This window comes from Anabrus simplex, chromosome 8 (assembly GCF_040414725.1).
Source record: "Anabrus simplex isolate iqAnaSimp1 chromosome 8, ASM4041472v1, whole genome shotgun sequence".
In the NCBI taxonomy this organism is placed as follows: domain Eukaryota; kingdom Metazoa; phylum Arthropoda; class Insecta; order Orthoptera; family Tettigoniidae; genus Anabrus; species Anabrus simplex.
Window position 1 is genome coordinate 98,397,690 of NC_090272.1, and position 17,245 is coordinate 98,414,934.

The 17,245-nt window shown below is 43.0% G+C and overlaps 1 protein-coding gene across 1 annotated transcript in view; it reads left to right on the forward strand.

Moving 5' to 3' along the window:
• LOC136879166 (repetin) overlaps positions 1-17,245 on the forward strand; it is a 171,853-nt gene that overhangs the window by 85,185 nt on the left and 69,423 nt on the right. The window contains exon 2 of the mRNA XM_067152926.2: positions 14,042-14,147. Within this exon, the coding sequence (XP_067009027.2) occupies positions 14,042-14,147 (106 nt within the window). The remainder of the gene's footprint in view (positions 1-14,041; positions 14,148-17,245) is intronic.

The window sequence follows — 17,245 nt, forward strand, 5'->3', positions numbered from 1 at the left end:
AACTACACTACAATGGCACTTATACACACATTAACAGGTTAACAACTACTGTAATCTCGACTACTATGGCACTGTTTCACTCATCACAAACGACAATAAAGATATTCGCGAAAACAAATAAACAGTGCACACGAGAATTTCTCTCGTCTCGCTCAAATCTCAAAGCATGAAGACGTATTTAACTATTTGACCAACTTATGGTTTTATTTTAAATCCTTATTTTAGCTTCTTTGTAGAACTGCATTGTTCAATAGTCAGTCTAATGTAATTCATTGTTTTGTAAAATGTTTTGGAATTAATGTAACAACAGTAAATGTTAGACGCGGAGGAGGGAGCCGAGGTACACAGTAAAGTGGCTGTCGACGTTGATCAGGGCTTCGCGGGACAGCCTATTCACCCGCCTGCACTCTTCTTTCCCCTGACAAGCACATATTGTCCTTCCAGCCTCCTTCTGCACTATATCTCTGGAAATAGAAAAGGGAATAAGCGAAATATTTCCAGCCAATATAATAAAAATAACATAGTATAACTATATAACACACCACCATAAGTTCGACTTCGCTACATTTGTTCATCTCTTTATGCAAACAGCTACAGAGTGAAATTTTGTTAAGTGTTTTCGAACAGGCGCCGGCCCCGTGGTGTAGGCGTAGCGTGCCTGCCTCTTACCCGGAGGCCCCGGGTTCGATTCCCGATTTTTCCCTACCTGAAGGCTAGTTCAAGGTCCACTCAGCCTACGTGATTAGAATTGAGGAGCTATCTGACGGTGAGATAGCGGCCCCGAAAGCCAAGAAGAACGGCAGAGAGGATTCGTCGTTCTGACCACACGACACATCGTAATCTGCAGGACTTCGGGCTGAGCAGCGGTCGCTTGCCCTTCAAGGGCTATAGTGCCATGGGGTTTTGTTTTTGGTTTTTGGTTTTTGAAAAGGCGGCGGGGTGGCAACTAGAAGCCCTTCATGCACCAACTGCCACTTGTATACACACGTTCTTGAAGAAGCAGTACAAGATGAAAATAAATAACTCCAAATAAAAAGTATTGGTGTGCAGGCGAACGAAGTCAGATGATACAGGAAATAATAGTTAAGGAGATGAAGTCTTAATGGAAGAAGATGAAGATTGTTACTTGGGTAGTAGAATAACCATTGATGATAGAAGTAAGGAGAACATAAAATGCAGACTAGTGCAAGCAAGGAAAGTCTTTCTTAAGAAAAAGAAATTTGGACGCTTCGAATATTGCTGTATGAATTAGAAACTTGTTCTTTAATACTATCGTCTGGAGCGTAGTATTGCTTTATAAAGACGACAAGTACTTTTTCATTCTCACTCCCTGACTGCATTTCAAATGAAAACACAAAAATCACAAAGGAGAGTCTAAATTTTTCACTTAATTCCTTGGAAACATTGCGTGTTACCTAGCCACTCTGAAGTTTTAAACAGAGACGGTTTAGAATTGGTAAGGTTCCAAAGCAAGCCGGGCCCAGATTTATACAGCGGTCCATAATCGCTGCTTACTCAAGTATTAAAGATTATGGTTTAATGGTTTGTGAACCGTGTCGTGGTCTTGTAATGATTACTGCTTTTCAAGTTTTCATTTCATGAGTGACTCGCAAGAAATCTACGAACAGCTATTTATAATGCAGTGCAATTGAATGAGTCGGTGGAGAAATGAACTAGGTCAATTTTTTTTTTCACTGTTCAGGGTTAGGGTGAAACTATATTTCCATGAAAGTAAACCACTTGTGTCTTTCTTGTTTTGTTCACGAAAAATAAAGCAAAAGAAACAAAATTTATCTCCACACAGGTCATGAAGGCCCTTGGAGTGCCACTTCCACTATCCCTGTACGTGTATCTCGGCACTTTGTACTGGTACTCATTTTTTTGTGTAGGCTGAGTGAACTTCAGGGCGAACTGCACCTCCGGAAGTGGAAATCTCGATTCTGTTCATAACAAATACCTCCTTGAAATAAAGTTACAACGTATTAAAATCGTGTTCAGTACATACAGGGTCTGTTATATAAACTCAGACCGAACGCAGGGTGATTGTACTCTGCGCTACGGCAGCTGCCTCAGCCGAACTTAAGTCGCGCGCGGCCGCCCTGCTTTAAGCGTGTATGCAGTTTTATATGAAATCTTGCCTTATAAAAGACGCTGGAAGTGTCGTCCTTCCTGGGTTATACAGACATTATATCTGGTAACCACATTCTGCCTGACGCGAGTGAGTTCTGCCATTGTAATGCTTCTGATTTAATTCGTAATGTTTTCTTTCAGTTCCTCCAATGTGTGAGGGTTATGTTCGATACATTTTTTCTTTCAGATTACCCCACAAGTAAAAATCACATACTCTTAGATCTGGAGAACGAGGGGGAAACATATCAGCACCGATCATTCTGTCTGCAAACACTTCCGAGATTGTATGAAGGGAATATTCTGTTGAATGAGCAGCGACTGAAACTTGCTGAAACCAACCACGCGATTTTTCTTCTTCCGTTAACTGACGGAAGAACGGCGTCAAAATGTCACCTTGGTACCTCTTTGCCTTACTGTCGTATCGAAAAAACAGGCCTAATTATTCGTCTTCCACTAACAGCACACCAAACACCAATCTTCCTATCATAATGAGGGACTTCATAAACACCATTAGGATTGTATGCACACCAATAGCGAGAGTTATGACTGTTCACACGACCATCAAGATGAAATCAGAACTTTTACATACGAAAATACGGTGTTGCGATGATAACTGTCTCACCGTGTTAAGAACTGAGATTCAGGCTGGCGACTGATGCTTGTCAGGTCGAACATGTGCAGACTGTTTTCAAGGCGAGCGCCTCTCATACTGCAGTTGGCGTAGCCCAGAGTACAACCACTGTGCTTTCGGTCTGTATAGCACATATCGAATAGATATTAAACACAGAAAAAACTGCCAACCGGGCACGAATGGAATCCAAAATGGAATGTTTATTGAAATGACCCAAAACGGGCGTCTTGCGCGCACTCTACAGTTGTGCTGGCAATAATGTCAGTCCTGTGGCTGAAATTCTTTACGGTATAAGTAATATGACCTAGGCCACAATAGCTCAGTTGGTAAACGCATCAGACGTGAAATCGGAAGGTTAAGGGTTTGAGTCCTACTGGTGACCGGTTAGCCAGTTTTGTTCTGTACTTAACACATGACATAACAAAATAATCGTCTCATTAGTGCTTAATGTCAACTCTATTTGCCATGCATTTAAATAAATATAAACGTTAAATTGGCATTACTGTTTGTATTTGAATGTGTTCTAAATATATCTAGCCGGTCTGAGTAGCTCAGCTGGTAGAGAGCTGGCCTTCTGAGCTCAAGTTGGGGGGGTTCGATCCCAGCTCAGTCCGTTAGTACTTGAAGATGCTTAAATACGCCTCGTTTCGGTAGATTTATCAGCATGTAAAAAACTCCTGTGGGGCAAAATACCGGCATGTCAGCGTCTCCAGATACCATAAAAGAAGTTAGTGGAACGTTGAATGAATCAAATTATTATTAAATATACCTTCCTGCCATCTCGGTGACAATCACTCATTTTAAAGTCAATTGATGTGTAATACAGATGTGATATATCAATGCTTGATAACTCGGACTTCGGGTAACTCTAACAAAATATTTCGAAAATAATTGTTTACATTCTAGCACGCTAAATTTTTAAATTAGATAATGCCCGAGGCTGGCGGAGATCTTGCAGTGCAATGCTAACTACCGCTCTCATTCCATTTCGCGCTAAGTGCTGTAGTACCTGTAGTCGTCACACTGAAAGGCAAATATCGCAGTTACATATTCTCTTTATTTTAATAGCGCATCACTGCTGCCAACTTGTCTAGTTACATATTGAAATCACGAGACATAACTGTCAACAAACTAACCTCATTGTAAGTATCAATATTGGAGGTTCCCTTACCCTAGTAATTGATAATAAATGATCAATTGAACTTTTCCGTCCCATGCCCGAGTTAACTCGGATTTCAAACAGTGCGCTCTTCTCCACATCCAAGTTCAGCCTGACACTGCAGTTTTGTTGTTCATCACTTGCTCTGTTCAGACGATAGACGATTCATAAGTCATCCTGCGGTATTGGGACGATACTTGTGTCTTTCTCTGACAGCTGTCTTCCAGGATGGGTGGTCAGCAGTGTAAGGAAATCATGAAGGAATATTATATTTTATTCATGTTTGGGAATTATGGCGAGTTTGACTTTAGTGAGTACCGTTGAGGTAAGTTCCAACGTATAAAGCTGTCGACATTTCTCACGCCACTGTTAAGTTCTGGTAAAGGAGCCAAGAGAAACCTCTTGCTAATGTTGTCGTTCCATGACTGTTCAGTGGCTGTGTAAATACAAGGTAGTTTTAGCACATTCAGCCATTGTCGAAACATCCAGAAAAATCTGGTATGGAACATACGTAAGGCTGAAAAGAAATTGGGTGTGAAAAGGTTAAGATATTCATAATTAAGTCGGTTTTTAAGCTTAACGAAGAATTAAAGAAATAACACTCTCTCTCGGCCTCACTCAGTTTAATGTTATATAGTTATGCCTTTATTGTGATATACGCATTGCTACAACCATATTGTTGCGTGTTTACTTTGTGTAAATAACTCAGCTCCCTCCTTGAAATTTGCTATTACTTGCCGGACAAGAGAAAACACGCTGCAATAATACACACAAGCAAATACATTACGTGTACAAGCCGCAAGTCAATAAAATTACACAAAGGCTAAGTCAGCAAACCGTACCAAAATCGTAGCAATACAAGGTTATGTTAAGTTAGGTTAATAACGAAATTTCCTTCCATTTGACCTGAACTGATCTTTATAAAGGAGGTAATGCTGCTTCCCTTTTTCGGAGGAGTTCTTGCAGACTTTTCTTGCTTCATAGACATCCTAATCCAATTTCTACACGTAAGTATTTGACGAGCCTCTGTGGTGTAGTGGTTAGCGTGATTAGCTGCCACCCCCGGAACCGGGTTCGATTCCCGGCTCTGCCACGAAATTTGAAAAGTGGTACGAGGGCTGGAACGGGGTCCACTCAACCTCAGGAGGTCAACTGAGTAGAGGTGGGTTCGATTCCCACCTCAGCCATCCTCTTCCCACTTCTCCTCCAGGCAAATGCCGGGATGGTACCTAATTTAAGGCCACGGCCGCTTCCTTCCCCCTTCCTTGCCTGTCCCATCCAATCCTCCCATCCCTCCACAAGGCACCTGTTCAGCATAGCAGGTGAGGCCGCCAGGGCGAGCTACTGGTCATTCTCCCCAGTTGTATCCCCCGACCTAAAGTCTGAAGCTCCAGGACACCGCCCTTGAGGAGATATAGTTGGGATCCATCGCTGAGTTCGAGGGAAAAACCGAACCTGGAGGGTAACCAGATGAAGAAGAAGAAGAAGAAATATTGGACGAAATATAACCGTAATTAATAAAATGCTGCGTTCGTCTTTTCAGACCAACTACATTATTAAATGCATTATTCGAACATGCTACATTTCTACTTACCTGGTATTACCCAAACAGATTTACAGTCCAGAAAAAAAAGAAAATATGCTTTGATTATACCCGCAAATGTAACACTAGTGATTTTAGCAATACGGCAATGGCAATACATACTTTTTGCAAGTCACGAAATAAACCATGACTGGGGTTTGGATACCGTGAGATCTCTGAAGTTAAGCAACATTAGGCGTGGTCAAGATTTGGATGGGTTGCCACGCGCTGTTGGTGGGGGGGGGGGGGATTAAGGGAATAGAGGAGCGGAAAGGAACTAGCCACCCTACCGTACGTAAACTCCGGCTCAGGCACACCTCCGCGGAGGTTCAGACCAGCCTTCGGGCAGAATACACCCTTACCTCACCGTATAGTGCCAACGTGCCGGATTAACAGTAACTGTAAGGCGTCATATCGGCAAGTAGGGTCCCTAAACTGTGTGGTTAGCGACACTGAATCGAACCTAACATTTAGATAATAATTAGGGGAGAAAGAGTAAGGTTGTATCCTACAGGCTTAGCCTACGTGTTAGCGAGTATAGAACCATCCATAGGTGTCTCGGCCAGCTTAGCAAAGCAAGTCAAGCGGAGACTGTGCGTAACGACTTGCAACAAGAGAAATTACGTCTCCTTACGTGTTGGAGAGAAACTTAAAACTTGTTGAAAAGAGAATCCTGTATTTCTGTAGAAAATGTATGTTAAAAGCATCGCATGCTTGCAAATTGTATCAAAACAAAAGTTTCCAGTACAAAACGACTGAGTTGCGTAGTGACACCAACTTGAATGAGGATGTATCTACGACAATGATCTAGCTAGGTTGCAGTTTGCGATGTAGAGCTTCAAGCGGCAATTGCGAGATTTGCTACGTACATGAACAATAAATTTCAAACAAGCGATGGCTATATTATTGTTTTCCCTTTTTATCTAGAATGTGGCCTATAATTAAACTTGTCGCAATAACGTTCAGTATAATATTTCTTTTTTTATTCATGTACCCTCCAGGGTTGGTTTTTCTCTCGAACTCCGCGAGGGAACCCACCTGTACCATATGAAGGGCAGTACCCTGTACCGTGAGACTTTAAGTCGGGGTACACAACTGGGCAGAAGGACCAGTACATAACTCAGGCGGTTTCACCTGCTATGCTGAACAGGATCCTGGTTGGGGTATTGGAATATTGGAAGGGATAGACAAGGAAGAGTGAAGGAATCAGCCTGCCTTTAAGTTAGAAACCATCACCGCATATGCCTGGAGGAGAAGCGGAAAACCACTGAAAACCACTTCGAGAATAGCCGAGGTGCTCATCGAATACCCTCTACTCAGTTGACCTCCCGAGGCCAAGTGGACTCCGTTCCAGTCCTCGTTTCACGTTTAAATTTCGTGGCAGAGCCTAGAATCGAACACGGGCCTCTGGGAGTTGCAGCTAATCACACTAGCCACTACACCACAAAGGTGGACCTCAGTATAATAATATGAATAATAATAATAATAATAATTTCGTGTGGCTATTTCTAGCCGAGTGCAGCCCTTGTAAGGCAGACCCTCCGATGAGGGTGGGCGGTATCTGCCATGTGTAGGTAACTGCGTGTTATTGTGGTGGAGGATTGTGTTATGTGTGGTGTGTAAGTTGCAGGAATGTTGGGTACAGCACAAACACCCAGCCCCTGGGCTATTGGAATTAACCAATGAAGGTTAAAATCGCTGACCCGACTGGGAATTGAACCCGGGACCCTCTGAACCGAAGGCCAGTACGCTGACCATTCAGCCAACGAGTCGGACATATAATATTACTATAGATAAAGTACAGCGTTTTCATTCCTTACGGACAACTTCAATTCTCTTTGATATGACGGACTTTTCGTAACTCGGACTGAACTCGCCCCGTTTTGTACGAGTTATCAGGCGTTGACTGTACTCTGTAATATGAATTTGATAGTACCTACAGATATGGTATAGAACGTAAGTATTGTTCTGGAATCTTAATGTGTATTTCCAGATCTCACCAAAATGTATTTTAGAAAGTTCACTTTATGATTTAAAGGTAGCGTAATACCATAGAATTATCCCCGGCTCCATGGCTAAATGGCCTTTTGCCACAGGGGTCCCGGGTTCGATTCCCGACAGTGTCTGGAATTTTAACCAAAATTGGTTAATTTCGCTGGCACGGGGGCTGGGTGTGTGTGTTGTCTTCATCATCATCATCATTTCATCCTCATCATGACGCGCAGGTCGCCTATGGGCCTCAAATCAAAAGACCTGCAGTTAGCGAGCCGAACTTGTCCTCGGACACTCCCGGCACTAAAAGCCATACGCCGTTTCATTTCATTTCAGCACTGGGATATCTTTCAGAGCTGTGCACACTGAAGTTACCGCGTGTTTTCAGCATCCTTTCACAAGCGTAGATTTTCTCCTTCTTTTCCCTATTCATTAGTAATACTTGCTTGATAATTTTCTTTACGTCGCACTGACACGGATAGGTCTTATGGTGACGATAGGATAGAAAAGGGCTAATAGTGGGAAGGTAGCGACCGTGGACTTAATTGAGGTGTGAAAATGGGGAATTACGCACACCCATCTTCAGGGCTGCCGACAGTGGGGTTCGAACCCAGTATCTTCCGAATGTAAGCTGATAGCTACGTGACCCAAAGCCCACAGCCACTTGCCCGTTCATTAGTAATACACTAGAAAAAATGTTGGAAATTATAAATAAATAATTCTTAACACTGGTCGAATCATAATTCTGAGCAGACACAATAACGTCAGGTAGACTCCCAGCGAGGTTACATATTACAACAGTGCTTAATTTCTCGTATCTTAGCTTGTAGAGAGGGAATGGGAACGTTTCGCATTTTACAGTTCACAGCGCGCTTGGTCGTAAGGCGCTAATATTTCCCAGATGTGCAGTTGCTGCTTCCTGTATTTATGAACCGACGTATGAAAGCACCCGGATGTTCTGGTGCGTGGTTAATTCTGGTAAATAAACAGCAAAGTAGTCTGGCGGCCTGTGCACAACTTCGTTAATAAACTCCTTGTTGATAACACTGATGTGGGCCAAAGGAGGAAACAGCCATGACACGATACAGAACGGAAATTGAATCCACTGAAAAACTTTCAGACTCAGTTCAGGGATGTCGGCCGAGTACTTTTTTTGTTTTTTTACAAGTTGCTTTATGTCTCATCGACACAGATGGGTCTTATAGCGACGATGAGATAGGAAAGGGGTAGGAGTGGGAAGGGAGCAGCCTTAAGTACAGCCGACAGTGGGGCTCGATATCACCCTCCCCCAATTACTGGATACTGGCCGCACTTAAGCGACTGCAGCTATCGAGCTCGGTCGTTTGATTTTTAAAGTTCCATTTATTAACATAATATTTCCATCATTAGTTTTAGGCCATTCTTTCTCTGCTCAGTTCCTAAATAATTTAAGTGTTAAAACTGGTTTATGATGTTTTCCGAACACTTCTTTATTTGTGCTATCTTTGTGTGTTATAATAAAAAAAAATGGCGTATGGCTTTTAGTGCCGGGAGTGTCCGAGGACATGTTCGGCTTGCCAGATGCAGGTCTTTTGAATTGACACCCGTAGGTGACCTGCGCGTCGTGATGTGTTATAATTATGCTATAGGATATAAATAACAATAAAATACAATACCTTCAAATTAACAAATTCCATAGATAGGCCTGCGAAGTTACGAAAGAATGAACAGTGATGTAGAAAGGGTTTCGACTATTGTATACATAGACCGCAAAAAAAAAAAAAAATCAGAATATTAAGGACGCAATCCCTAACGCCCCAATATGTGAAAATTAGAAGGTGATGACATGTAAGAATAGTCGAAAACGATCATTATTATTTTCGAACCCATAGTTTTCGGGGTCGTTGGGATGAACACTGACGTTGCGGATGTCGTCTTAGTCCACATACAATCCCATCGGCATGGGGAGTGGGGAGTGATGAGAAATAAAACACGGAAAATGATCAGGATTATGGATATATGTTTCAGCATAGCTCTCAACCAAACTTGGTACACATATGACTTACTATCTGGAAAAAAAGAAAAACTATGGAGAAATTCCTACCCCCACTAGGGGTGGGGAATGGGAGGAATGACATGTATAAATAATTAAAAATAACCAATATTGTCTAATCCACTGCCTTTGTGCCGCTGAGATGAATTTTGAAGCCCTAGATACTATTTAAGCACATGTTCAGCGTCCACGGGGACGAGGGCTGAGATGGGGTGGAAAGTACTGTACATAAAATGACCGATATTAGTGCTGAATCCACTTGGGGTCGCAATCCTGACAGTTGGTATCGTGTGCACCATATCTATAGCGCGATGTTTAAGTACATACATATCCTTTATTTTTGAATGGATCAGGTATTTCACAATCAATTCGAGCTTCCACGTGGACAAAGTTTTACTCGAAAATGAAATAATCTAAAACTTGAAATCGAACACATAAATAATTCTAAAACTGTGTAATACATCGTAAAATATCAATCACTGTCTAAATAATGAATTCTAAAAAATTCACTTCACACATGATTAACGGCAATACCAATTCTAAATGTAGAAATTCAAAAACTGTTCGGGCAACGCCGGGTACTACAGCTAGTTCAGACATTTATGAAGAGGCCTAAGGCAGTTACAATGAAGTGTCATGTGTTCTAAAGCTCAGTATTTCAGTATTTATAAATAAATTAATTAATAAATAAAATAAATTATATAATTGAGTAATAATAATAATGGCGTACGGCCTCCGGAGAGGTCTGGTACAGGTCTTTTTCTAGTAGACGAACTATAAGGCGACCTGCATGTCTGTGAAGGTGAGAGCCCTACCTAGGATGATTTCTAATGTTGAATACGCCACACACTCCCAGCCCCTGAGCTATTGGAATTAACCAATTAAGGTTAAAATTCCCGACCCGGCCGGAAATCGAACCCGGGACCATCTGAACCGAAGGCCAGTACGCTGACCACTCAGACAACGAGTCGGACATATAATTGAGTAGTACAATGTGTTAAACATTCTTCAAAGTTACACCATTAACGATGTATCGTAACATGTCGGCGTACGTCCCAAAAACCAATCTCCTGATTTTGGACTTTTGAAGGTTGGCACGCCTGCGTACGAGATGTACACACTAGCTGAAGCTCGTACTGCACTCTGTATAGTACATTATCAGCCTTCACCTGCAATGGTACAGTTAACCCCAGGCTCAACACAGACCATAAGCAGCGACATTTGCTGTATTGTGAACAAGCACTTGAATTACTTGTCTGTATGCCGTGTTCTGTACCATTTGTAACAGGACTGCACACGTCCTAAGCCTCCAAGTCCCGCCACCCTCGAACCCCGGACCCCTCACCTATGAACACATCAACCAGCCCAGCCAAGACACATCCACTCTCCTAAACATACTCTTGTTCAAGTTACTCTCGACCCAAAACCCGCACCCTCCCCCCGCCATGGCAAGCAGACAGTTAATCCTAAACTAAACCCACTACACCCCACCATGGAAAAACAAACGACCCCCGCCACGAAACACAACTCACCCACACCGCCATGCTAAGCCCTCACTCCCGGAAGCTTTAATCTCCCTACCAACACCTAATGTCTTTTTCTTCTATTAACCGGGCGAGTTGGCCGTGCGCGTAGAGGCGCGCGGCTGTGAGCTTGCATCCGGGAGATAGTAGGTTCGAATCCCACTATCGGCAGCCCTGAAAATGGTTTTCCGTGGTTTCCCATTTTCACACCAGGCAAATGCTGGGGCTGTACCTTAATTAAGGCCACGGCCGCTTCCTTCCACTTCCTAGGCCTTTCCTATCCCATCGTCGCCATAAGACCTATCTGTGTCGGTGCGACGTAAAGCCCCCTAGCAAAAAAAAAAAAAAAACCGTAAGGAGACGGCACCTCTTGTAAGTTGGTCAAATTGTCAAATTGTTCTATTAAAGCATTGGAACAGACTCAAAGGTGTCATAGACAGTTAAGCAACATCGGGACTGGTCACCCACTGGATGGGTGGACTTACGACCGCTCTGCTGCTTCACTCTCACACCACAACTACCAGATGCTTAACAAGCACGCACTGCGCATATGCGCCAGGCCACACTCTGGCGAATTACCGACTACAACCATACCCTGACCCAAATCTTTTTTTTCTTTTTTTTTTTTTGCTATTTGCTTTACGTCGCACGGACACAGATATGTCTTATAGCGACGATGGGGCAGGAAAGGCCTAGGAATTGGAAGGAAGCGGCCGTGGCCTTAATTAAGGTACAGCCCCAGCATTTTCCTGGTGTGAAAATGGGAAACCACGGAAAACCATCTTCAGGGCTGCCGACAGTGGGGCTCGAATCCACTATCTCCCGATTACTGGATACTGGACACACTTAAGCGACTGCAGCTATCGAGCTCGGTGACCCAAATCTTCAACAACTCATTAAAACAGGGGAACTCGCTACTACGACAAGGCTCTCAACATCAATAGGTTGACAGGCCACAATATTCGCGGCTTTGCAACTTTTGTCAATAAGTCGACGATAGAAATGGATCTTGCTTTGTCCTATCACATAACGTGCCTAATGCCAGAATGTTACAGCCATTTTTCAGGTGCATAGTTCTCATTTAGAACCTTAAAGGCCGGTATTATAAGAGAGGTTTAAACTGGCCGTTCAGTTTATACTTTGATTTATCTGTCGGTCACGTATTATAAACACTTAAATCTTCAATTTAACTAGAGATTAATTTTACTGCCACGCATCTACCGTTTATTTTTCGCAAGTTGCTTTACGTCGCACCGACACAGACAGGTCTTGTAGCGACGATGTGGCAGGAAGGAGCTAGGCGGCGGAGGGGGGGGGGAGGAAGCAGCCGTGGCCTTAATTAAGGTACATCCCCATCATTTGCCTGGTGTGAAAATGGGAAACCACGCAAAACAATCTTCAGGGCTGCCGACAGTAGGGTTCGAACCCTCTATCTCCCGAATACTGGATTCTGGCCGCATTTAAGCGACTGCAGCTATCGAGCTTGGTCTTCTGCCGTTTAAACTGCAGTTTAAGAATACATAACTGTACAACATGGCAGAAAACCGGATCTCGATGATATTTTCGAGGTATTTGAAGAAATACTTAGCGACCATGAAGAAGTGGTACAAATTATTGAACGACCACGTCCAGCAGGAATTTTCGATCAAGGGCACGCCACTTTCAGATATGGAGTGAAGCTGAGTTATAAACAAAATGCCACACTATTTCAGCAAATCGGAGTTAGAATAAAATATGCAACGAAAAGGTAACATGCAAAAGTGGCGTTTTTGAACTGTGCAACGAAAAGGTAACATGCAAAAGTGACGTTTTTGAACTGTTAATGTACCTTAATTAATGTATATCCCCAGCATTTGCCTGATGGGGAAAATGGGAAACCACGGAAAGCAATATTCAGGGCTGCCGACAGCGGTGTTTGAATCCACTATCTGCCGATTATGTAAATTTTAAAAAACAACGGAACGCTTGCATTTGGTTAAACCACAGAATTTTCAGTGAATAAAAGGGGAATTGATTCTTATTACAAAATAATACATTCAATTTCGATGTCAGCTTTCAAGATTTTCGAGGGGCTGCCTGGCCGAGGCAGTAAAGGCGTGCTCGGTTCGCCCGAAAGGATTCGAATTCCCGTCAGGAAGTCGTACAATTTAAGAAACGAAATTTCCACTTCCGGAGGCGCACATGGCCCTGAGGTTCACTCAGCCTACACCAAAAATGAGTACCAGGTTAATACCTGGGGGCAAAGGCGGCCGGGCGTAGAGCTGATCACTCGATCCCATCAAGTGCCGAGGTTGCGAATATTGGAAGCCTTTACCTTCCACCCATCCAAGGACCTTAATGGCCTGTACGGAGATGACTTTGCTTTGCTTTCAGTATTTTCAGATTGGTAGTTTCCAGTAACACATAATTCCAAAGAGTGGTTAACTCTACGCCCGCAGGAATTAACCTGGTACTCATTTTTGGTGTAGGCTGAGTGAACCTCAGGGCCATGTACTCCTCCGGAAGTGGAAATCTCGTTTCTTAAATTTTACGACTTCCTGACGGGGATTCGAACCCATGTCCTTCCGGGCGAACCGAGCACGCCTTTACCGCCTCGGCCAGATAGCCCCCAACACATAACTCCACTGTTGTAAATCTCCTGGCATGGAAATATCACAAAGCAAAACATATTTCCGTACAAATTGCACAGTCAGTTCCGTATTTCCTTGGAAGTGAAATTATGACAACTTTTACTATTTTCATCCACCATTTTTGCTATACAAGGTAAACAAATCATAATCGATAGTCGTCTCTTCTCAGCAGTCACTGCTATCAAGATCGTAGTTTTCCTTCCTTAACTCGGTTTAATTTAGACAGGACATTGTAAGACTCAACATTGGTTTAACTCTAGTTACAGTTTAACTCAATCTTCAGTTTAAACCTTTATTATAAAACCGGCCCTTAATGAGACAATGAACCATATACTTATTTGTTTCTTCTTTTCTCTTTACAGCTACTTCTCCTAGGAGATCAACTAGTTTCGGCGCGTAAACTTAAGTCTCTCGGCAGGTTTTCATTACAAGGGAATTCTATGGGTGTGATGGACCTCGGATATGAAGGTAAGTTAGCTGTATTTACATATTAAGGCTCAGAATTGGTGCTCATCCGCATGGCAGTAGATTTATTTTTTAAAATTACGTACGATGATAGGAGGGGCTGCCTGGCCGAGGCGGTAAAGGCGTGCTCGGTCCGCCCGGAAGGACGTGGGTTCGAATCCCCGTCAGGAAGTCGTAAAATTTAAGAAACGAGATTTCCACTTCCGGAGGTGCATATGGCCCTGAGGTTCACTCATCTTACACCAAAAATGAGTACCAGGTTAATTCCTGGGGGCAAAGGCGGCCAGGTGTAGAGCTAACCACTCTACCCCATCACGTGCCGAGTTTAACAATGGTGGAAGCCTTTTCCTTCCACTCCTCCAAGGGCCTTCATGGCCTGTACGGAGGTGACTGCTTTTTTTTGTACGATGGTGACATCACCATGTGCAGCCGGGGTAGTGGAGTTATCTGCAGCCTCAAATCGACAACTGACTGGGGTCTTATTTTCTTTAGTATATGAAATTATACGAAGCGCGTAAACTTTGGAAATTAACAATACTTTTAAGTAAATAACTTACAAAACAGTTTATGACGTTCAATGACCATTCAGTCTTCACAGATGACAGTCAAGATTATTCAACCGCTCAATTCCTTCAGGAGTAACACAAATAAAGCCCTGTCTGTCACCTCGGCAACACCTGATAAGACATTCAAAGGTAGTGTGGGGAATAACCTGTTCATTCAGTCACAAGCAGCTGACTGTTTCGAAACCCACCGAAATGCCAAAGCAGCACTGCGTCCATGGTCCGTGAGGCTGACACATAACAGGCGGACCAGTTCAAATCCTGCAGGTAATCTCTTTTCTGTTTGACAGGATGCCATTATTTTTGGACCACTTCTCTTCCCTTTTTATTCCAGATTGAAGACGTTCGCTGACTGGATAAATTCTGAGTGCGGTGATGTAGTATTAATAAACTAGCGGAAAATTGCATTCTAAAACGAAGAACGAGATATGCTAAATAAATGAAATTCGGCAGGCGTGTTTGCACTTCTGAAAGATAACGACTATTCAGATTTGCACGCTAGTCGACGAGGAGTGGTGCCAGTAGCACCACTATGACCTTGCACGGCAAGTATGCTTTAAATACGCCCTGTACACTTCGTGAGCGTTAGTCATCGTCCGGTGCCGACGTCGTGATACAGATGAAAGTTAAATGTGCCTTTAAGTAGCTTATTGAATTTGAATGAGGCCGTGTAATAGGGTTACGAGAAGGTGGAGGTTTTCCCCGCGATATTGAAGAAGACTTGCCACGGATGTATCCACAGTGCATCGGTGTTGGCAACAATGGTCATGGGAAGGTACTGTCTCAAGGAGACAAGAGGTCCGGCCGCACGTGGGCGCTAGGGAGAGGGAATACCACTGTATTTGCCGCATGACTGATGGATCGTACTGTATCCGCAGCAACCATTAGAGGTCCAGTTGGCACCAGAGTGACACAGCGAACTGTAACAAATGAATTACTTGAGGGATAGCTCCGAGCTAGACGTCCTGTAGTGTTCATGCCACCAACTCCGAATCACTGCCATCTGCGACTTCAGTGGTATCACGGTAGAGCTCATTGGAGGGTGACGTGGTGATCTGTTGTGTTGCCAGATGTGTCTTGGTACCAGTTTGCACTTGAAACCAGGCTGACTGTGGCGTTGACACACTGGACCTACACCACTTACAGTATTATGGTCTGTGGTGCGATTTACTTTGACATCAGGAGCAATTACATCGTTATCCCCATGAACCTTGACAGCGGATTTATATGTCAGACTAGTAATTCAATCGGTTGTGCTGTCACTCATTTACAGTATTCAAGAGGGTGTTTCCCAAGAGTATAACGCTCATCCTCATACCACTGCTGTCACCCAACTTGCTGTACAGAATGTCGGTCAGTTGCCTTGGCCTGCGAGATCACCAGACTTTTGCCCATTGAGCACGTATCGGACATTATGGAACGAATAGTCCAGTTTCATCGAATACCAGCGTTAAAAGTTGCTGATTTGACTGACTAAGTGCAATTGGCGTGGAATTTCATCCCTCAAAATGACATAGGGCAACTGTACGACACAAATGCATACACTTTTGCATGCTTTCATTGAAAATTGTGGAGATTGCAGCTGTTATTAATGTACCAGCATGCAACAGGTCTTCTTGCGCAAACTAGAACCTGTGATTTGGAAAGTTTATTCAACTAAATGTGTTACCTAGAAAATTGCTCAGCCAAAATTGCATTCCTCTAAACTAATTTTTTTCTTGGAGTTGCGATTTCATTTTCTCCAGTGTATGTGAGACTGACAAAGAGCAAGGCGTTTTCATTCTAGAGTAGTAAGCGAGGTATTCTCTACCAAGAAGAGCAGTTTTAACTTCATTCACAGAATTCTCGGTGTCCATCTTCCAAATGGAAATACGTACGTAATATACTGAAATGCTTCCGCAGTACTGGGTCCGTTCTAAACGAAGAACAAACACGCAAGACCAACTGTGTTAACTGAAGAAGAGCTCGCCGATTAGCCTAGTGAGTCACGTGTTTTGCCCATAAAACGCATGAACTCTTGAAAACCAAACCGTAAACACACACAGCTGTCAAAAAGTTAAGAGGCAATGGCGCATGGATTGAGAATTTTAAACTGGTTTTTGCAGCCTGTTTACGATGTGTATGTTGACCCGGAGTTTTTGTTTTCTAGTGATGCTTATAGTCCGGAGTTTTAGGCAGTAATTAGTTAGAATGAAAACGTATTGCAGGGGAGGTGACGCACCAATAAGGTTCAAAAAAGTCATTTTTTTTATTAATTAGGAATTTTAGTTATTTTAAGTATGTTTTATAAGATATCATTAGTTATATTGACGAAAGTCGTTTCTAACGGTTCGTATTAAATTTTAATGTCAAGTTGACAGTTGAGGTTACGCCAACCTTTTTGGCAAGGTTTGCGCATTAAACAAACTCCCTAATTTCAAACTTCGCGGTATAGCAGTGCAGCCTGGTCCATTCGAGCATCTCTTTTTAAATGTTTAGTTCCTTAGACACCAGAAATAGCTAAGTTATGACTGATATTTGGCGCTGATATGCGGAGAT